The following is a 22,865-nucleotide window of genomic DNA, read 5'->3' as shown; positions in this document are numbered from 1 at the left end:
GCACTTGTGATGTCCTTGAAAATGATTGTGCACTTTAAATTCTTCACTGGTTTCCTCCTCTTGGAAAAAAAGGGATGTTTGCTTTGCTGCCATTGCATCTCATGAAAAATGGATGACCTCCCAAGGCTTTCTTCTGCCCATTGCTCTTCATATTTGCACAAAGCCCAGGGACTGCATTTGGGTTAGCATCCTCCCTCCCTCCATCCTCCCTCCTTCTTTCTCTCCCTCTGTGGTTTGTTCGCGGGGTGAATAACTTAACACATATTTCAGCTTGACACACTTCTGCTCTGGGTTTCCCCTGGGTGCCCAGTTCACGAGCCCACACATGCTGTATTATTTAAAAGTGGGGTTTGGAGTTCTGTGCGTGTAATCTCCTCTTTGTGTAAGGGCTGGGGGACTGCCTTATGAAGTTGTTCGGCTTTTCCTTATGACCTTGTATTTGTGACTAGATGATATTTCAAGTGTAGCCAAAAGACACGAGAAGCATACCAGCACAGTTATGTTTTTTGGCAATATAAGCTTTATTTTTTTTGTAAAAGAAGAAAAACACATCTCACAAACAGCACAGTCTGTATCATAGCAAAAATGGTGTACAGTACAAAATGATGGATTACAGGAAATAGAAATCCGGACAATATATCATGAGCACAAGAATAAAAATCGAACGCAGCAAAAATGCACGAGGAGGATAATAAATAATGCCTAATGATGCTAAAAAGCAAACTGTCTCAAAGTCTTGGAGTGAAATCAGCTTTCAGCTCAACACACACACACACACACACACACACACACACACACACACACACACACACACACACTAACTCAAGCTAATCTAAAAGCTGATACCATCGTGGAAATCAGAGTGCGGTGGCGAAAATGACACATAAATCATGTGCCGGCAGATGATGCAAAAAAACCCTGCGGTTTGCAAGATGGATACAAATAGCCACATGATGTGTGGAAAACTCTCATATAAATACTTGTCATTGTGTTGCGAGGACTGTTGTGGTGAAAAATGCATGATTATTAATCTCCTAAACAAAAACATCTTAATAGGAACCTCTGATGGTGATGCTGTGCACCCAGAATACACAACCCACAGTGGATTTTCCAAACACACTTCGATGTTTGGAATTTTTAATGTTCTTGAGTGTAAAAGCTATTCCACATTTTTCATCTCTGTATTCTACAACATCACATTCACATTCACCAGGTTTGGCCTTGCGTGAAGGCCAGTGATCATACTGTCAACATGAAACATTCAGACCTTGGTGCAACATGGCAGCAGGTGTCTTGCCCACTGGAGGGCACTGTGAGCAGTGCAAAAGCTAGGTGGCCAAGAAAAGGGTGAGACACCTTGGCCAGCTCACCAGATGGGCTCACTGAAGCGTGTCAGGTGGCTGTGACAGCTACCTGCCCTTCCTTAAGGACTGTCACCATGTATAAACAAACCATTACTCTAATTTGTGAGTATACACTTATGTGTGTGCAAAATGTGTGCTTGTGCCCAAGGAGATGATTATGCTGAACCTTTTTAGAGTTGCACCTTTAATATCTTTCCTATACAGGAAAATGTTCATAGTAGTATTATTATCAGTAAGTTTTTGGTATATATTTTAGTATATATAGTTATATATTTTACAGTTTTAGCAGTTCAATGTAAGTCTCTGGAAATCGTGCTGTGCAGCAAATGATGTAGAACTTTAGTTTATGTTGTGGAGGTCACAGAGTTTATAATATTGGGGAAATGTGTAGAAAAAACTAAAATAGTGCCATCAAGGGGCATTTTTAACTGTATCTAGCTTCAGTAAAAATACTGGAGATTGTAAAAAAGGAAAGGGGTGTCAATACAAGAACTTTTATATTATTATTTCTACCTACGGCGGAGAGAAAATTATTATCTTGGTCACTAAAAATATCATAACTAACTGTAATATACGTAAGCCACTGCGAACGGGTATATTAGTGAAGAGGAATGTCTCCACAGCTTGTACGTAGATAAGATGGAGAGCCCTGAAGGCCTCTGCCTGCTCATTAATTTGCAGCAAAGCAACGTCGGATGCTGCGCCTCCGCTCGTCAGTCTCCACTGCGCAGCCGCAGTTGCTCCAGGACGCTGAGTGCAGAGCAGGGAAGACAGAAAAATGGCCCTCGACAATTTGATTTTCGCCCAGTGCATCCTTTATTTTTTAGCTTTCGTTTTCGGTTTTATCGCCGTGGTGCCTCTGTCTGAAAACACGGAGGATTTCGGGGGGAAATGCCTGCTGTTCACGCGGGGTATGTGGCAAAATGAAAACATCACTGTGATGAAGCAGCGCTTCATCGTGGAGGAGTGGGGACCCGAGTCCTCCTGCAGCTTCATCACTTTTGTCGGGATAGCGTCCCTCATCCTGTCCGCAGTGCAGGCTTGGAGGCTGCTGTTCTTTCTGTGCAAAGGACACGACGAGTGAGTGACCGTTCACTTGTGCCTCTTCCTTAAATAGAAGCTTATGAAGCAATACCACTCCAGCGGTCTGCGTGTAAATGTGCCATTCCTGTCCATCTCCCACGCCCTTGTTCGTGCACTGTCTTGTATATTTCATAGCCTGCATGTATTATACTCTATTTTATAGCGGATGGAAATGGGCACGGAAGCATCCTGTAAAATGTCAAGTCACTGCCATCTCCCAAAGATGGGGGAATACTCATTTTAAACTAGAAATCAAAGCCTATGCTTCACCTACTATTTTTGTGACATCAAAGCAACTTATGTGTCATTATGTTGATGTGTGATTGAAAGACTTAATCATCAGAGTTGCATACGTCATGCAGAGTAATAGGCCTCTGTGTCAGTTTTGTAACATACTCCAGAGATGTTGAGGGTTTTTGCCTGCCCTAACCCAGTTTGTTTTGTATTTCTGTTCTGTCTGCCTGCAGCTCCATCTTCAATGCCTTCCTCAACCTGCTCATTAGCTCCCTGGTGGTGTTCACAGTCTTTCTGTCCAGCACCATCGTTAGTGTGGGTTTTAACCTGTGGTGTGACGCCATCACCGAAGGTGGGACTATGCCCAACAGGTGAGAGAGAAGCGCAGGTGTTCTACTTTTTCCGGATGATGCTGTGGTATAGTCCCTCTAAATGCCACTTTCTGTTTAGCTGTGAAGACATGCAGGATACTGATCTAGAACTGGGTCTGGACAACTCTGCTTTCTATGACCAGTTTGCTATAGCTCAGGTAAAAATCTTTTAAAATTAACGTACAGACAGTGTAACGAATTTAACAGTCGTAGTAAATGCAATGACTGCTTTTACTCTTTCAGTTTGGGCTGTGGGCCGCCTGGCTCACCTGGCTCGGGATCACTGTGATGGCTTTTCTGAAGGTCTACCACAACTACAGACAAGAGGACCTGCTCGACACCTTGATCCACGAGAAGGAATTGCTGCTCGGCCGCTCTTCACGCCGCGGCTCTGACCTCAAGACCGGCCTGATTTAGAAATCAGCAAGACGCACAAACATACACGTTCATTCACAGTTAACCATATAGAACCATGTAGTCCTCTTGCCTGCCGTGACCAACACCAGTATTCGCCTGTGTAGACAATCAGAATCGGTTGGCTTTTGCTCCCACGAAGATGAATTGAATCAAATCGACAGTTTTAGCTGTTTTCCAGAAGTAACTGAGAATAAAAGCTACAGATGGTTGTTAACCTTTCCTGTGCTATATTGAGATAATCCATCCCTTATTCAACCCCAACCCAGATTTGATAGTATTAAAACTTTTTTCTTTTAAACAAAAAAATACATCTTTTATCAAATATACGTTGTTGATTAGTAAAAAACGGTATTAATGGTTTGGCCAGTTTGGCCGGTGGATCTTGTCCTTGTGAAATTTCTGCATGGATCTAAAGCATGTAAAATTTCTCAGGTGCTTTTTAGACATAAAGGAGTTTTTTTTCTTCACCAATAAATGTGTTCCTAACTTAGGCTTCTTTTTTTCCTGCCAGTATCCACAGTGCGTCTCTGCAAAGTGAGAACTGCATGCTCCAGCATAAACAGTGTGTGCGTTTGCAGCATCTTTACACATTTATCAGCAGCTACAAAAGGTGTTTTATAACAAAAAAAAAGTAGAAAAAAAAAAGACAAATTGCAGCTCTACACATTCGTGCATTTGGCAGGCAGTCTAAAAGGCTTTTAGCAATCTGTGTGAGATAAGAAAACAGATCCTATCTTGTGCCATTTAGCAACTCAGGCTTCTTCTGCACACTTTATAGGCTACAAACCAATATACTCTATATTACTGTGACTAGACACACAAGTATACCTGCATGCACTTCTCCCTCTCCCTGTTAAATCCCACGCTCACTTATTGACAGAGGTTACGGGAAGAAAGGAAAGTCGGCCGCTTCACTTTGATAGGCAATGACAGTTTTTATTTCAAAAACAACTGAAATAAAAAAAAAAAGCAAAAAACGGTAGGAACTAAGAAAACCCTCCATAAAGGCACTTCTTTCAAAGTGACCGTAGATGTTTGAACAGCAGTGAAATGCAGCTTTAAGCTAAATGTGCATCTACAGGACATAAGCTCACTGGGTATTGTTTTATTGCTAATGACGATTTCGTTTGACAGTACAGAGTCGAGAGTATTCCTTTTCTCCGGTACATCTGCAGTCTACAGTCAAACGTGAGATCTCCAAAATAAAAGACAAACAAACTCGTTTTATTTTGAGTTCCCTGAAACCTGTTGTATAAAGTGTTTTAATGGAATATATGTGATGTGTGTTATTGCTCATAATGAGAGATATGTGGGATGTGCATCACTGTGCCCTTTGATTCCTATAATCCATTTATGTGGTGATTTGGCTGTTTGAATTTGACTTGCCTTGTTTGATAAAGGGACTCATACAATAACGTCTGGCTCTGTTAAATTTCTGTTTTTGGCCTCTAAAATAGCAATTACCTTTTTTTTTTTTTCTGTTATGTATTGCAAATATCCGTTCAACCCACGCACTTCCATACACTTGACATCAGAATTAAAACCTGAATGTTTCATTTGAATATAAATGCTACAGATAACAAAAAGTAAAAAAAAATCCATATAACCAGAAGTCCGATAGTTGCGTAGAAGCAGATATACAATATAGAAGAATAAATAACATTTAGCATAAAGTATTTTTGTGGGATTCAGGCGGTTATAAAGAGGAACACTGTCAGAAGCACAAGCATTCGTTTGGATTGAGTATATTCTCTTTCATGATAGGTAATATTGTGCTGCAGATTATTATCCTCCGTGAAACTAGCATTCAGCTGACAGGCGACCAGACAGTTGGAAAAGAACAAGGTGTTTTTCATGTCCAAGTCATTCCGTGAAGTGATGCGGCCCTGTGTTTTCTTTTTTCAGACCATCATTAAACAGTTTACACATTCATGCTTCTGTCTGCCTCGTCTCAGTGTGCCAATCAGAAGTGCCAATCAAAGTCGTTTCCCAGACCTCTCTACATTCATTTATGTGCAATTACAAGGCTAAATACTGTGATAGTCCTTAGTATATTGAGCCATATATACACATTCATTTCTGTGTAATATCTGGTATACACAAATCATGTACCGTAACAAAATAAATTTGCATTCCACGGAAACATTCACTCACAGACAGCAGACTGTGACATGAATAGAAGAAAAAAATGAACTGTTGTGGAGATTATGCGAGTGTTACATGTCAGCGTCAACGGTGCAGATGTGCAGAATGCCGTTACAACTTAAATATGGAGTGGCATGCCCACCACCTTAGTACATATATACATACAGACATGGAAGCTACATATTTCTGGGATTACACATTTTCCCTTTTTCATGGTGAGAGTGGAATAAAACCACAGACAGTGTGTAGAGCCTCGCCAAATGGCTGAGGTGTTTGTAGGCCCGGGCACCTTCAAAGATAGGAAAAAGAGGGATCTAAAAAAACAAAAAAACAAAAAATTAATAATAAATTAAAAGAGGCTCCATGTCTCCACCTGTGGTTGATAACAGTCACTGCATTGTCAACCATATCCAGCAGCCCCACAGAAGCTGTTTCATGTGCAGCAGGTAGACTGCCAAAGCTGCCTCCAGCTCCTCGCACACTCTCTGTGGACGCCGACGGTCTGTGCAGTACATGGCAACGCCCAGGAATGACATCAGCAGGAAGAGGCAGGTGAACAGGGCAAGGTGGGGGCGGGATGGTGTAGTCTCATAGGCTGCACAGGGGGAAAAAACCAGACCGGTTTTTCAGAGTTTTGATTTGTAAATGACGAGCATTTGAATTGCACATTTCTTTTGTCGTTTGAGGCGAGGCCTCAAGTGTCAGGTTTCAGAGGATGTTTTTGTAGATTAGTTAAGCTTACATTAATATTTGCTGTTCCAGGCATTGTCAAACAAGACGTGACAGTGGCGTGCTAAACTCCCCATAGCGTGTGTGCCACGTGGAGTCCTAACAATTCTAATGCTAATGCTGCTACAAGCCTGACAGCCTCTTTCCTCTTTATGAGTGCACTTTTGAAACTCTCGTGTGCTCATTAGTAACGTTATTTTTCAGACAGACTTACCACCTAAACAGTCACAATAAGGAATGTCTGCAAAGCCAAAAGAAAAGAGGTCAGTCAGTCACTGAAAGCTGACCTCATGATGTGCAGCAGCTACAAACCAGCTGCTGTACCCTTTCAGTCGCCACTGTCTCTCTTGAACAGACTCCACAGTGCCTCATTTGCATGCATAATTAATTAAAAAGAATAAATCTCTTGCTCATGTGTGGACACCTCTTGGCATTACGTTATTTTTAAGTAGCACAGAACCCCCAAATGACAGTAGTTTATGATGCAATTTCTGGGTGTTTTAATACTAGCTGGGTTTCCTCTTTAATGTAAATTCGAAGGCATGTGCAGCTTTGGGCTGAGGGTTCCTATCTAAGCTGGGATAGCAACACATTTTTAAGAATAAAAATACCAATGAAAAGCACCAGAGGGCAACATGTTCTCTGTGCAAACACATCTTGCAGCCTAAAACCGAGCAGGATGGACTCATTACAAATTGTTTGCGTGCATGCTTTCTCACCGTGCACTGTGGTCTCAGGCTCCCTGAATCGAACTCTGCGCTCGCCTTTACGTTTGTGGTTGAGTTCTGTGTCTAGTCTGTAGTTGGAACTTGGCTTCTTTAGGATGGAGGTGGGGACTTTGCTGTTGGTTAACTACATTAGATAAAATTCACATTGAGCACATTTATTGCATTAAAGGCCAGCAGCAAACAGCTGGAACAGATCTATTCCAAAGAAGCTGCCTCATATAACACAGAAATAAATCAGAATAACACCAACCAGATACCCTCAGGTGTTTTACCTACCTTAGGTTTAAGTGTGTCTTCCTGATGGTGGTGGGTATCCTTTCTGTGGCGTACCTCTGAGTGTTTCTCCCGGTGGGAATGAGGAAGACAGCTGACCGAGTCTCTGAGAGACTCTGCAGCAGCGAAACGTTTGGACAGTGCAGACACACATTGACCCAGAGAGTCTAGGAAGAGAACCATGACCATACAGAACATGAGACGAGCAGCTTAACATCGGAGTCTCCAGTCAAGACAGAGCAGAACTCAAGCTCAACATGCAAATGTACAGGAGGCAAGACGGAAGTGTGTTAACTCCGTCTGCACCGGGTACAGTGCAGCCGTGGGAGTTCAGCACAACTGCACAGTGCTCACTGTGTGAAAAAGCTATCAATTATATCAGGCCCTCTAAAAAAATCTGGATCTCATCACAGTTTATAAAAAAGAAATAAATAGAAATAAAAATTAGCCACTACAGACTACACACACATTGCCTAAAGTTGCCTACTATTGTGTATGTGTCAGCATTGCTGGATAAATTCTCTCTCAGATGACTTCAGTTATTAATAAAAACATGCTAGTTACAATAATATCTTAGGTCAGTTATTTAGTCCATGTTTTTACTTCTGGGGAGAACTTTGGCTTTTTAATAGGTGCAGACTTGAATCAAAGATGACTTGAAATGAAGTGAAGGCTCAGATATTTTGGGACACATATGCAATTATAATTTCAACATATCACATACAGTTACAGTTAAGTCTACATCAGCTTGAAAATACATGCAGGCAATGTTCTAGCAGAGGGAGGGGCTGACTGACCTACTTAATGGTCAAGGGTATGTGAGGGACATGGGGTGTAAACATTTAAACCTGCCATCATGGTGCAGGCCAAAAAGGAGCCCTTTCTGCTCAGTGCAAAATGAAACAAAACAATGCACAGAGCCTTAATTTTTCCAGCGTTTCACCAAACATTTTAAGACAAACTGAGGTGAACAACAAGTATTTTTCCCCTTTTTAATGGTCTATATTCATGTCTTGGTGCAGCTGCTCTTGTTCTGCACGGGTGTCTCTGTAAGCTGACTCAACACTAAACTGTTTCTACGTCTTAACAAAATGCACAGTTCAGAGTCAGGTAAGCCAAGCATGCACACTGTGCAACAAATCCACAACCTTAAACTGTCACTCTGCACGTTCCTGTGTCCAACATCACCACAAATGTGAATTAATTTAACATTTTCATGGCATGAGACTGTGTTGTGTGCGCTCTACAACAGGGATTAACATCATAAGACACGGAGGTCTCCACCCTTATTCTATATACTACTCTCTGAATCATACACCCATGTTTGTTTTCACTGTATATTTATGTGCGTACAGTAAATCCCTGTGTCATAAGTGTTTAGTCTGTATTATTCAACTATCCTTTACCTGAATATTCAGTCTTGCCAATTTCAGCATATACGGTTGCCATGAGCTCAAGGCTTCTAGCTGTAATTGGATGGTCATTTCCAAAGGCCCTCTGGTGAATCTTTGTAGCCTGAAAGAAGCAGAGATGTATTATTTTAAAGCTTACAGAAGAGTTATAATATTCTATTGGTTCAAATATCCGATTTTTACATACCTTACCGCTGTATTCTAGGGCAAGATGAGGTCTAAAAGGAAAAGGAAAGACAAATGAAACGAATAAACTAAAGGCAACGCCACTTTGTTTTTCTGGAACAAATATTTGCTGACAATAAATGTGTTACAGTATGTTAATAATGGATGACTTTGAATTATCAAACATCATCTAGCCGACATTTTTCTTCCGTTTGAAAACATAAACATGTTACGGGCAAATATTTCCAGTGACGATAATAATTCCAGACCACAATGAAGCAGAAAAGGCACGCGCTTCATTGTCAGGGGAGCATATCAGTTTCTGTGTTCGGGGCACATCAGCATGACAAATCTAAACACACGTGTGCTGTGATTGGACACGGACAGCAGGGCTGCGGATGCTCAGGTACTTTATGGAGGAAGTGGAAACCTTCTTTTTCTGCCAGCGCTGCCATCCACTGTCTATTCTCAGGGTGAATTACAAAGGGCATGGCGCTCACAGGTTGGTTTACTATCTCCGGCCCCTCTGCCTCACTCCTGCTTAGTGTTAAGCTAGGTGAACATGATGGGTTTCATTGAAGATCTGCCAGCTGTTCCAGTCATATTGGCACTGAAAAGTCTGCCAAGGACATTCATCACCCTAACACCCTCACGTGTGCCTATAGATGTAGAGCAAGCTCTGTTTAGTGTGACAGATGTCAGCTTCGCTGTTCCAAACCCGTACTTTCCTTCAATTAGTAATGGTCAGGTGTCAGTTTGCAATGCTTTAGAAGGTCTTTCTCAGAGGATACGTGATCAGCAAAGGCAGAAAAGCCCTTCACTAGCTCAAAGGACTTCCTATGACATTGTTAAAAGATTTAGTAACAATTACAACTTCCTGTCTGTAAGGAGGAAGCTCTAAAACCACCGCTTATAGCGGGCGCAGTAAGAGATTGGTCATTATTTAAAGAAACCAGAGTCAGTTTGTGTGCAGTTTTTGATTATTTTGTTCAGTCTGTATAATCCTTTCAGAGTAAGTTTGCGAAGTCTGGACAGAAACCACCAAAGAGCAGAAACGCAATCCTCCACAGCCATGCACAATCAGTACCATCTCATTTAACTTTAACTACTGCATGCTGCTTGCATTAATGAAGCAGTGTAACCAGCCCTCCACCGAGCACACCTTCCACCCTCTGTCACCCTCTCAGGCAATCAGGTTAAATGGCCTAATCCCAACAATGAAAACAGAGGCACAGAAAATGGGTGCATTCTGTGGCCTAACAAAGTACCCCTGCAACAGGAGACACCAGATCCAGTTAAGGTGTTCCTTCTGTAACGCTCGCATAGAGCGCGGTGTCTCTTTTTTCTACATCTGCATGAAAATTTGACCATGGCTGAAAAGGCTTGAAGCTGTGGTTTGTTTGGTTGAAGGAATTTGCAGAAATTTCCAGAATGGGAAAACTGCATGTGTAATAGCGATGGCTGCGCTTATAGTTTTGGATAATTAATAAAGATTAAGAGATAGCAACAGAAAAGGTCATCAAACCTTTAGAAAACAGAAAACTCGAAGAAGTTAGGTGACAGTAATTTATTCCTTTTTAACTCATCTTGACATTATTATTAATAAGATGATGACTTCACTTTATAAACAATGGGTTATTCATAATCAAAATGATTAAAATCTTTAACAGCAACAAAGGCAAAACTTACAGTTTGCCTTGTCATATTTAAGCCAGCAACATTTTTTTCATCTCTCTTAGACGATGATGGGCAAAATACAGCAGAATATACAAAAGCACACACACAGCAATGCCTACATCATGCATAAATGATAAATAAGTTAAAGCAAGCACTAAAAGTCAGTTTATTTAATACAGAGAGACCTGAAAGTAGCGGAACATGTAACACCCCATTAATTACAGCGTAACGGAGGCTTTGAGAGGACACAGTTTTACCTACTGTTTGCTCATGATGCAAAGCTGAGCCAGCCGTTCGAGGTGCTGTGCCTGGGAGGCCTGCTCTGAAAGTTCCTCTGGGGTTGTCCATCCCGCGGAGCCCAGCGGAGCCTCCTCTTGAGGCCCTGTTACACAAACACAGGGCATGGAATCACGACCCGACAACGCTCTTTTGAGCTAACCTTGCTCCTCGCTACCCTCCTCTTCCACTGAAGAGTTTAACAAAAAATTAATCTCCCCGAAAGCCGGGTATCTGTCTGTATCAACTTGTCTGGCACTGCTGTGGACTTGAAGCCGGAACAATAAAGAGGAGCCAACTGAGGACTGGAGACACAAGAGATAAGGGCAGGAGGGAGCAGATAAGGGAGTCAAACAACACACTCGCCACACCCCCTGGAGCATTGAGACGCACGCAGAGTGACACACCACAAACATCATGCAAGTACTGAACACACAGAGCACACACATAGAAGATGCTTGGCTTGCAATCCACGCCACATCTAAATGCAAATAAATCATTGTAAGAAGTAAAGACATTAGTCTGCATTACAAAACCGACAAAATGACAATTACATTGGGGGAAACAGAGAAAAGAGGAAAGGGCACATTTTGAAAGCACTGGGGAGGAAAAGAAAGCTGTAAGCTGTAGCTATAGTGCCAGCTCTGCCCCCAGAGAAGTCCAGCATCCAATCTGAATGAGTGCTGAATCAGGGGCTTCAGTATTCTGTAGTGACACACAGCTCGTAATGAGAAACTGTGGCCATTTGTCTTCTACTCCATCCCTGATCTCCACTGTGCCCATGCTACACTGCGCTGCTGCCTCAGCAGCAGACAGAGAGGCAGGCGTCTGGAGCAGCGGCAGCAGCAGGTGATGAATGAGCAGCCTTGCTGTGAATGCTCGCATAAAGCTCGACCGGGTATATTGTAAACAAAGATGGAGTTGGGTAAAATGCGATGTCATATTGCCTGAACAACAACAAGAAAAAAGTATTCCTTCATTTTTACAAAAGTAAAATTGGTGAAGAAAAATAACAATGTGTTGATTAACTGTTTTAATCACCAGAAAAATGCCTTTAAAAGTAACTGATCCACTCAAATCCAAGTGAAACCGCAGTTATACTGAGCTACGGACAAACCTGATGACAAATTTTGTGCAGTGAACACAAGACTCTCGGAAAACGTTCAGCAATTCGCTGAAAGAGTTGTGTATTTATTTTACACCAGAGTACTGCCAGATGTCGTGGTTTTCGGAGAAATCGAAATTCTAAGAAATCACGAGGACATGCCAAAACCACACGGATTCAAAGTGCACGCTCTATAGGACATGCTATGTGTTTTCACACATATTCCCAGAAGTATTCCTTGATAGCATAACATGAAAAGTACTTGCCTGTGCTCCCCTGAAGAGCGGTGAGCTCGATCAATGCCACTTCATAGAACATTTTTTCAGCCTGTATGAACTGGAGGGCCTTCCCATCTATTTATATGGGTGAAGGATCAGTCTCGGATATCAGAGGGATTACAGGCAGCTGCTTAAGTTAAAAACAGTCTCTGCTGCACAGCTCATAGACAACACACTTTTTTCATCTCACGGGCAAACACAGCATACAGTACTCCAGGACACATTAGATTAGAGGTCAGTCACTCTGCCTGCTGTTTTTGTGGTTTTGTGAGCCAAAACATGTCAGACATTCAGTCTGATAATATAGACATGCCACATAACGACTCATATCTCTGTTGTATTGCCTTCCTTTGTCGTTTTTGTGTATATTTTTTGTACATGATGTTTTGGACTGATCTGATTTGGCAGGTTTTTGTTTCCATGAAAAGACTCTATTTTAAGCGTCCTAAAAATAGCTCGCTTGAAACATTCCATGCACTTGGTTTTTGTTCCACTGTAAAACGACACCGTTGATGTTTGTCAGGTGAGTTTAAAGACCAATTGGGACGGAGAAGGCTTAAAATAAACTCAGGCGTGCTTGTTTAAATGTCCGACTTAACACCAGATTTCTCATGTGTGCCTCTTTTCAGCTCTGCTGTGACGCTACATGCCAATAAATCCTATAATGCTTTTCATAATATATAATATACAATTTTTAAAATATTTTTTAGTGCGTCATGCTATTAAAAAAAACATGAGCCAAGCCATATACAGAATTGTTTAAAATTCTTGAGTGTCCCCATATTTCTTTAAATTTTGATTCCACAAATGGTCTTGAGCACAGTGCCCCAGTCTTTCTGAAAAATCTTCACAAAGTTCATCTTTGGACATTGGCTGTTTTTCACTCATTTCCTGTCCAGTTTTTTTCCTTGTTTGTTTGTTAACCCACTTAACACTGAAGTATGACTCATTCGGGGGATAAAACAGTGTCGTGTCTACACAGAACAGACAGATTAGCAAAGGAGCAATTTTAAATTGTATCTTTAAGTCAGTTGTGTTGGGGATCTTGTCAAAAACTGATGAAAGTATGAACACAGATAATACAGACAGATTTAGACACAACGCAGATCCATCGGGAAACACGTTTGCACATGTTTCAATGAACTTGTGCAACTAATTCCCATTTTCCTGGCAAAATATAAAGAAACATGGTGTGGCTCAAGACTTCTGCACAGTACCATATTTGCCCGAGAGACAAAGACCCACTACAATTAAAACAAAACAAGATCTAAGATGTAAGAAATGCAAGAAAACGTGTACTCCTGAGCTGATTAGTAACAGGATGAGGAATGGTGATGGATGAATGTTGAAATGCTTTTAGAGGAAGTGCTTTTAAATAATTTAATGTGCTGTACAGAAGAAAAACTGAGCACTTTTATAAGTCACTGGAAAAGGATGACTGTTGTACTGCTTTTGCTTTGATCACATTTTTGAGCAAGCTTAGAGCTCTATTACAAGATGGTTAGAAATACCTGTCACCGCTCCTGGGAGTCACCTGTTTAGCCGGACCATCTGTGAGGGAGGATGAGGGGAACAGCCGTCACCAAAGGTCACAGCGCTACTTCTGTCTGCTATTTTTAGTCAGCCTGGACTATAACAATGCAACAACAGGAACCTCACACAATGCTCTCCTGGGAATGACCTCCATTCTCTCATCCACACCCTCTCTGAAACTGTAATTGGACTACACTCCAAAACTCTGGAACCTTCAAAGGCATCTGATCACACGTGTGCTCACCTCAAGTGTACAACCTATTTTAGTAGGGAGGAAATTGGAATTTGCTGTGGAATAGTACACCTAAGAAACTTGAAACGTGACTTAATTAGATATAACTTAACTAATTGTACTTCAGAAATCTGAAATCGGGATATAACTGCATCTTTATCCGAAATCCACCTTTATTGGAAGTTAAAGTCCGCGTGTGCCACGCAGTTTTCTTTCCATGAAACACATATCAGTAACACTCATGAGCTAAAACAGCTTTTGGCTTTGAATAAAGGTCATTTGTGGACGGTTCCAGCTCTGATAACAACACATCAAGCCTTAAGCAGTCATTGCACTGGTACTATGACTATCAAGTGCAACTAATATAGTTTATTTGTCTGGACTCATTGGTTTTCTTATCATGCTTTTGGTTAGAAATAACACATGAGAAGACGCTGCCAATCCTGTTCTCATACAGCATTTGCGTGACACTAAAAAGTTCCCACATCCTGCTCCCAGTTTGAGCAGACTGACCCCTCACCTCACCTCCCCAGAGGGTATTCACAAATGCACCAAAACATCACTGCTTCAGCTTCTGTGATTATCATGAAAAATACTAAAAGAACTGAAAGGTTGGAAGCAATTTAAACGGCAAAAATGGTTCAATCTCGAAGCGTTGTTTTCGTGACTGCAATAACCCTTTTTCATTGTTATGCAAACTATTTCAGTCTGTATCTGACCTGCAATGCTTGTAATTTCACATTAAACCAAAACAATATGCGTTGCATAATAAAATAGCCAAATCTGACATGACACCACACGCTACTCTTACTGACTTCAGGAAAGAGTGTATCGTATGCTAAAAAAATTTAACCCCATCTTGGAAGATGACCCTTGTAAGTAGATACCTTTCCATGCTGAGAGGGGCGAACTGTAATGGCTATTGACAAAATGAAGCTCAGCAAATTGACCTATTTTGGAAAATGGACAGTGAGCGCTAGAGCCCTGCTGAGGTAGATAACCTGAGCTGGCAAGTAAAGTGTTGGAGTGTCTCAGTAACAGAGAGAGGAGCCATGGAGGTAATATATCCTGAAACATAACACCTCTCTATTATCTCTCTGTCCTTTACAGCTATAGTTTATAGAAGCAGTGAAGTGGCAATGCACAGGCTAGTCAGCGCAGATACGGGTTAATTAGTGCTTTCCCACTCTGTTGTGTGGAGATAAGAGCCTACAAATCCTCTTAAGAGACAGACACACAACCTGGGCTCCACACAAAACATGAGGCATTTGGGGACAAATGCCTCAAAGACATCCCCTCATCCTCTCTGCTTTACATTGCTTTCTATAAAGGGTCTACACGGTTCATTGTGGTGGAATTTGCCAAGCTTGCCTCAGTGACAAGCCTTTACACAACAGGTTTACAGAGTCGAAGAGCTAGTTTTATAGTTAGCTGCTTGCTAGAGGCTTAAAGGACAGGGGCAGAAAAAGTGTCAGATCAGCTTTTCCTCTTTTGTTAGTAAAGGATACAATTCTTTTCAGTGATGAAGAGTTCTGCAATCTGTAAAGCATAAAAAACAACCAAGGGACGTAGTTAAATATTAAATAATTCACTTCCAACATCACAGACGGGTAGGCGTATGCATGATGTCACGAGCTGTCAAAACAAATAATTGTGCTCTCCTCACAGCACTGTTGGGCTGGTCAACATCATGCCATGCATTCCAAAGTTGTGGAGTAAAGGCTATGTTTTGACATCAGGGACATTCCTTCAGGCACAAGCAAAGACGGTTAAAACTGTAGCTCTACCTTTGTGGGAGGGTCTTCTAAAGCAACCCCAGTGTTTAATCTGCTAAGACTTTGGCCTTGGCTGCACAGAGCCCAAACATAATGCCTCTGATCTCACGCATAGCCCACACACCATGGGGGAAATATTAACGGGATACTACGCTATTACCATAAACAGTGCCACTGTTTCTATGGAATACATTAGGCTTGAACTCAGCACCGCTAATAGCAGCATGCACATCATCAGTTCTACGAGACCGAATGATTTTACAGTGTCAACACAGAGACCCATGATGAACTGTGCTGTCAGGTTTGACATTGAATATACTGAATGTGTCCTTTGTGTTGTGATGTTTGCTAATTTATGACGCTCAAAAGGAGAAGTGATGCACATGTGTTTGGACAGCTGTGCAAATACATGGTAGGGCAAAAAATGTGTAGATGTAGGTAACACACACGTGAATTCATGCTGGCACATGTGGAAGAGAAAGACACACAGAAAGACAGAATCTATGGCTGTGTGACATTTTGTGGGTGTGAGTATATCCAGTTCCCATCTGGCTCACCTGGTGTAAGCAGTTGGGCAGAGAGGTGAAGTTCTGCACATGAGTCAGTCCCAGCAGGCAGCTGAGGAAGCAGTGGAGGGCGGCCTGGTACTCCCCCTGCTGCTGGAGCTGCTGTCCCAGCTCAAACAGGCCCTCCCTCCCTCTGTTCAGCATCCCCAGTCCCAGCCAGAGTCAGCGCTGCCTCCCATCAGAGCTCCACCGGCCGAGGACGAGCGTTCCTCCCTTCACCAGTCTGCTGAAGCACCACAGGTAGAAAGAAGCAGCCACACAGTGAAATGTTTTCAGACCGCTGCCGCTCACATGAATCAAAACAGGAATGTGACAGGAGGAGGAGGGAGCAGTGCAGCTTCCTCTCAGTCTCGTCTGTGCACAGTAAGTCAAGGACAGGTTGTAAGGAGCAGTCTGAGGGAGCACTGGCGACTCACACAGAAAAGATTCATTCCCCTCCCTCCTCCTAGGCTGCACCAGGAAAGGAGGACAGAGGAAGTTGGAGAGTATTTGCTGTTTGAGTGACAGCGCTCTCAGCCAATCCCTGCTCTAAACATGTACAGTAGCTCCTCCAGAGTCTGCTGAGCACATTGAGTCTCTCTCCAATCCTCGAACAGGGAAACTGCAAAGGTTTATGTTTTGATGATGAAAAGCAAACATAGTGGCACATGTATATTATCTACTACAGCTTTAAATATTGCATATAATTCGATTCACTTTTGTGAGAACCCCTTTTTTTCCTCTGATACTGTGCTGTGTGCAGTACATTATGCATATTAACAGTATGAGGAAATTTTGATTCTTACTGCCCTGCTCATGATTTATAAATGAGACATACATAAGAATTATTCACCAAATGCTGTGTTAGCATGTTTTTGGAATACAGTGCAACCAAGCACAATTCTGTAACGGAAAGAAAACCGCAGAGAAAAACACAGGATCATTAGAAATAGCCATATAAGAGAAAAGACTCACTATCCAAACAAGGACAACAAATATTTATTCAGGAGGAGCGCCTCCTGCGGATGTTTGCTCACTTACCTTAACACTCAAGACTAATCCGAGGCAAACCTGTGCCAACAGGAATGGACGGGATGTAGAGATGAGTGATATGGCCATATCTTGATTGCTGGATCATATAGAAGATCATGACTCTGAGAGCAGCATCCCTACTGTCAGTCCATTTGGTCATAAGCTTGGCAGGAGGAGGAAATGAATGGTGTACAACAAGGCAAATGGGCAGAGTCAGTCTCCATTAGTGTCCAATGCACCTTGCTAAGCAAGATGGGATTTTAATGGTTTGTAAAGCTGGGGAATGGGAGATGAGAAGGCATTAAACTCGCACTTCGGGTCAGGTGTCGAACTGTGAACAGCGCAAATTTATCTATAAGCTGTGAGGTGACATTATGCTGATGCAGGCCAACTTATCTCCTTCCTGCCCAGAGACCTGGATAAAACAGACACGTAATTGTGCTTGCTCTACTATCCTGCTGCACAGCCATAATGCAGTTAGACAGTAAGCAAAGCTTCTGATATGAGTGAGTTGGAAGGCCACTGGCAGAGAGTGTGGATCTCCATTTCAAAACTGCAGGCCAGCCAAACTGAAACGACACACTGAACTGTGAAGGGACTGGATCTTTATCTATTGGGGCAACTATGCAACTGGAAGCCCACCCAAAACATAGAGAACAATCCTTTCAAAAATACTGTGTTTTTCCAACCATGAAAAAACTCCATCATCGTTAAATGATCTGGAAGCCCTCAGCCTGGGTAATGCCCACTACACTGAAATCAGTGATGAGAGAAACAATATTTAAACAGTTGATGCTCTTGCAAATACGTCATAAAACAGTAGTTATAAAATATAAATCACCATAAAACTGATATGCAAAGTTGACATCATAAAAAACTCACACTTCTATATACCATGCATGTGATGTCTGTACAACTGCTGTCTTGCATTTTGCATGTTGGCTGGGATGCTGTTGGACAATTAACTCTTTTGACTTGCTCCCAACGCAGAAACACAGATCTTTTATTTACAATTGTTTTGACATAGATATAGATTGATGGTCACTAGTCCGCAGGGTGAGAATGGAAATCTACCTGTTATTGGAATATTGATTGCCTGTCCCGTGGAGTTGGTAGACCTATACATCAGTATGATCAGCAAACACAGCCCCCACTGCCCAGGGACACCAATACACCACACTAATGTAAAGAGATAGCGAGCAGACTGCAGAGTGGAATGAAACTGTCATTCACAGATATAAATTTAACTTCTGCAGGTTATTGCAGAGCAGTAAACTTTGGTATATTAAATTAGTGTTAATGGTTTGTGTAATGCACATTTGCAGTGTTTTGCAGGTTGGACTGGTTTATATATCACCGCACTCCCTCAGTACACAAGTGTGCAATTTGGTATGAAATGATGAACTTTACTGTTAATTATCAGCAGATTAAAATCAATGCATCCTTTACTTTAATACTGGAAACCTTAGTCTTAGTTTCTCTGCCTCATGCATACTTGAACTTTTCTCTGCACGACTTAATGTAATGAGAAAATCTTTCGCTATTAAAAAGAGTATTTGCTAGATTAACACATTTTGCTTTGTCCAGCAGGTTTGCAGGGGAACATTGCTGCTCTTGTGTCCTCCCGTCATTTCTCAACACTGCGCATGACCCTACATCAGCATATACTATTTATATTTCCCGCATTGTGCACATACAGCTACTCTATGCAATTTTGCTATAGCCTAGAGGTCTCTGATATGGAATATATTCCTCTGTATGAGTGACAGCAGCTACATCCCAAGCTACGGTATGCCAAGTCCAAAGATATGAAGCCAACACTAAGTATTCTTCTTGACATGAGGCCGCCAAGATATCCTGCAGGACTGCAAGCTTGCACAAAACACCACATCCAATATGAAACCTTGCATCCCTTTTTAAAGATATAAATATTATGCTCTGTTCTTGATTCCTGTGGTCTGTTTAAACCCATCCACTTTCCCACTGGTGCACCAGCATCCCTCAAAGACTCAGGCTCTGGCAGTTTAATAGGCTTGGTCCTGACACCCCCAGCTACTGAAAGGCAGTTTATGACCTCCATGTAATCAGCAGTAAACGCTGCCACCATCTGTCTCTTTTTACTCAATTATCTGACCCAGTGACTTTTACTGACAAACACTGTCCAGGTAAACAAAGTAACGCAAATCCCCCTGCTAAGATTCTGACACATCTATACATCATTTAACACAGATTTCTTTTTGATCAGGTCTCGCTCCAACTGTGCCTTGCAACAAAGGGCAACATTCATTTAGGAGAAGAAAACTAGGAAGTATGGCTGCGATATTATCGCCTAAACGATCATAACTGGTTACTGTGAAAAAGTCACACATGTTACACATTCAGTCAAGACTAATAACATAGCTTATCTTAAAATCTTAATGAAAGGAACCTCTTAACTTGGTTTGTAATGACTCATCTCTGTCACAGTGTATTAAAATCACTTCATTAAGAATTCTTGATTAAAAGGAATCGCCTTATATGGCATCTCTGGTGAGCTCATTATCTTTTGCTCTACTCTTGCAACCCCTAGTGGACAATCCACAGATGTAAAGGAATCTCACACACTCAACACACACTTCTGATGAAGCTTTGCAGAAAAGGGTGAACAAATCTGCTCAAATCTACATATATTTTTACAGTGTGAGTGATCCCTGCTGTCCGTCTTTGATCTTTTGAGACAAACAAAGAACATTCAAATATTAGAGTGATGTCTTTATTCATCAATCTTTTTACAACACCAGTCAAGATAGAAAACAAAAATCTGGGCCAGGAGACATGTGTGCAATCATCTGAAGGCACACATGTCTCCTGGCCCTCCTTGCTTATTCACAGCCCACAGCATCTGTCTGCAAAAAGAAAAAGTGAAGGCTTGTTTTGTCTGTGTGGGAGGTAAATTACTGACAACAGCCAGCGACAGAAGACTACATTGACTTCTTAATAAATTTAAGTGACACTGCAATTCACATGTGACAACAGCTATGATGTGACTGCTGGCTGTTTGAGATGTCGTCGACTCCCACTTGTTCAGTCTAATAAGGCCTCTTGATTTATCACATATAGAAACGTGGCTTTCCTCAAAGCTGTCTCCTCTTTTTTTCTGTTAGCTTTTGTCTTAGGTCTCAATTAAATGCTTACAAAACATGATGTCAGAGGATGAGACAGGACTAACGACACTCACAGCTTACTCATTTTATCTGGGATACGATGATGCAGACAATCACGGGATCTCTGCCACACTTCATTAACATACAGTAGCTTTAATTCAAACCAACTGTTTGAGGCTGCATAGTCATGCTGTTTACAGTGTCTCAACCAACAAGCACTTAAAGCATTTTCTTTTTCTGTTAGCTACACCAGCACAATTCAGAGCTGCGCTGGGCATGCTACAGATGCAAATCAGCTAAGATGCAGTTAGAAATACTGTGATATCGGACTCATGGACTTATTTTAGAATGTGAATGCCACATTTACTCTGCATCAGCTGACATGAGCATAATGGTAGCAATCCTTTTAAAGGTTTTGTGGTGTCGTGAAACAGGTGATTGAAAACAGCCTACCTGCCACCTGTGTTAAGAAGTCACCTGCAGCCTCGCTGATTTTGTTTCTGCTTGCCATTTAATCATTTATCAGTGTCCCATGTTCCCCCTTTCTTCCCGCATAATCATGCAGGTGTGGGTTAGTCCATCAAGTGCTTGCAAATAGATGTTTTCTCCACTTAAGGGGAAAAAATAATGGTGAGGTCTGGGAGGCTTTCATAGCAACACTTTAATCTAACAATTTTCTCAATATGAGACATGTGAGAAGAGCACTTGAGCACAGACAAGAGTCTAAACATGAATCTGGGAACCTAATAGGGATACTACAGAGTGGTGATGGCTGTACTGTGTTCAGTTTTCTCTATTAGAAACTGAGTCAGAGAGAATGACTTAATAGTGAAACCAAAACTTGTGTGTGATACTACATTATGAACATCCTGATTGAAGGATCACTTTCTTTTTGCATATTATATAAAGTCGGTTACAAAGGAACTAAAAAGGCCCTCGGAGAGGGCTGATTTATGATCCCAAAACGCAAAAAATGAATGGGTTGTTTTTGTTCCACTTCTCCACTTAGATTTCTGAAAGTTGGCCAGGCAGTAAAAAAAAGTCCATGCAAAACCTTTGCAAAATTTTTATGTGCATTTGAACTTTTTTTGCATAAAAAAAGGGAACATCAACTGTTTTAATCCTGTTTTAATATAGCGCTGAGGAAACTTTAATGTAGTGAGCTCCTCGTGTACGATTTATCTTATCCTCTGCCACAAGAGGAGCTCAGTGTCATGGTCAATCAACCACTGATGCAGGCAGCTCCAGAGAAACACTCCCCACTTCATCTGGAATAAGGGGTTGTTATGGAAGGGCAGAGAAGGCGAGTGACCAGCAGGGAGTGACCAAACACAGTAAATGTTTATGTGTCATTATCCATCCTTCAAGAGAAGCGCTCCACTTTCATTCCAGACTTCCCTTTTTTATTGTAGTCCATTCAAAACTGGGATAAAAGGCCTTTCAATTTAATTGGTCGGAAAATTTGGTCGTTTTGTTTTTGGTGGCAAACTGGTGCTACTGTACATAGTTAATCCTGGTCATTTCCAGCCATTTTACATGCGAGTGGTTTAGAAAGACTCGGGGAAATTGGCTCATCACTCAGTAGAGCTGTGAGATTTCTGCTGATGACATTTCCATTAACAACAGGGTATAATACGTTTATAGATTCCCATTTTCTTGGCCCTTTAATTTCTCCCTTTGCAACACAATTCCTAACAGCTGCATGTGCGGGAGGACAGAGGACTTTATAGATTGACCATACAGTGAATCTATAGGCAGTGCTGACACAGCATTGTGATATGGCTGATATAGTCAACTATGAACATGCAGTGTTATAGTAACAGAACCCCAGAGAATAAAAGAGTTTATATTCTTGCACTCTTAAACCTGCCACTGAATGTGCTCATGAAGATATTTTCAGATAATGACACTGAAATGATGAGATGATCATAAAAATGGATTTTCTAAATGTATGGAGGAACAAGAAGAAAATCACTAATGAAAGCTATTGAAACCAGGCTTCCTGTTACTGTGTTATTGCCCAGTTTTCAGCTGTTCTGGTATTAACAGACAGCTCCTACCACAAGATGTCCATTAATTGGCAGTATTTGATTAAATTCTCAATGGCCAGCTCTCCTTATGGAGGTTAATTGGTTTTGCAATACACTGATGACATGATCTTTTAATGGAATGGAGAGAGCAGAATTTTTTTATTTGGGTGCAGACTTGACAACTTTGAGACAGGATTATGATCAAAAATAATATGCTTTGATATACAAGTGAACCAACAACCTCTGCAGTGGTGTTAATATAAGCAGAGGATCACTGGGATCATTGTCATGCTGAGAAACGAAGCTGTTGCAAATCAG

At 41.6% G+C, this 22,865-nt stretch overlaps 2 protein-coding genes across 6 annotated transcripts in view; one reads left to right on the top strand and one right to left on the bottom strand.

Moving 5' to 3' along the window:
* Nucleotides 1-2,056: 2,056 nt before the first annotated feature.
* Nucleotides 2,057-4,291, top strand: tmem179ab (transmembrane protein 179a-B). The gene is made up of 4 exons (XM_082516928.1): nt 2,057-2,444; nt 2,915-3,052; nt 3,132-3,210; nt 3,296-4,291. Exons 1-4 carry the CDS (start codon nt 2,143-2,145, stop codon nt 3,467-3,469), a joined length of 693 nt encoding a protein of 230 aa, XP_082373054.1. The 5' UTR covers nt 2,057-2,142; the 3' UTR covers nt 3,470-4,291.
* A 93-nt stretch (nt 4,292-4,384) lies between these two features.
* cUnh14orf180 (chromosome Un C14orf180 homolog) overlaps nt 4,385-22,865 on the bottom strand; it is a 41,006-nt gene continuing 22,525 nt past the window's right edge. For 2 of the 5 annotated variants that reach the window (XM_082516923.1, XM_082516922.1), the window contains exons 2-10: nt 16,355-16,589; nt 15,531-15,561; nt 12,246-12,332; nt 10,860-10,980; nt 8,944-8,974; nt 8,751-8,859; nt 7,348-7,511; nt 7,063-7,195; nt 4,385-6,209 (exon numbers count right to left, since the gene is read on the bottom strand). In XM_082516923.1, the coding sequence (XP_082373049.1) occupies nt 6,004-6,209; nt 7,063-7,195; nt 7,348-7,511; nt 8,751-8,859; nt 8,944-8,974; nt 10,860-10,980; nt 12,246-12,332; nt 15,531-15,561; nt 16,355-16,507 (1,035 nt within the window). In that variant the 5' untranslated portion in view covers nt 16,508-16,589 and the 3' untranslated portion in view covers nt 4,385-6,003. Of the gene's footprint in view, nt 6,210-7,062; nt 7,196-7,347; nt 7,512-8,750; nt 8,860-8,943; nt 8,975-10,859; nt 10,981-12,245; nt 12,333-15,530; nt 15,562-16,354; nt 16,590-16,779; nt 17,004-22,865 lie in introns of those variants that run through there. The other 3 variants (XM_082516924.1, XM_082516921.1, XM_082516925.1) reach the window with 2 other exon arrangements.

This window comes from Aulonocara stuartgranti (assembly GCF_965226115.1).
Source record: "Aulonocara stuartgranti genome assembly, chromosome: 19".
NCBI lineage: Eukaryota > Metazoa > Chordata > Actinopteri > Cichliformes > Cichlidae > Aulonocara > Aulonocara stuartgranti.
Note: the sequence above shows the minus strand (reverse complement) of the source record. Positions and strands in the feature narration are given on the sequence as shown.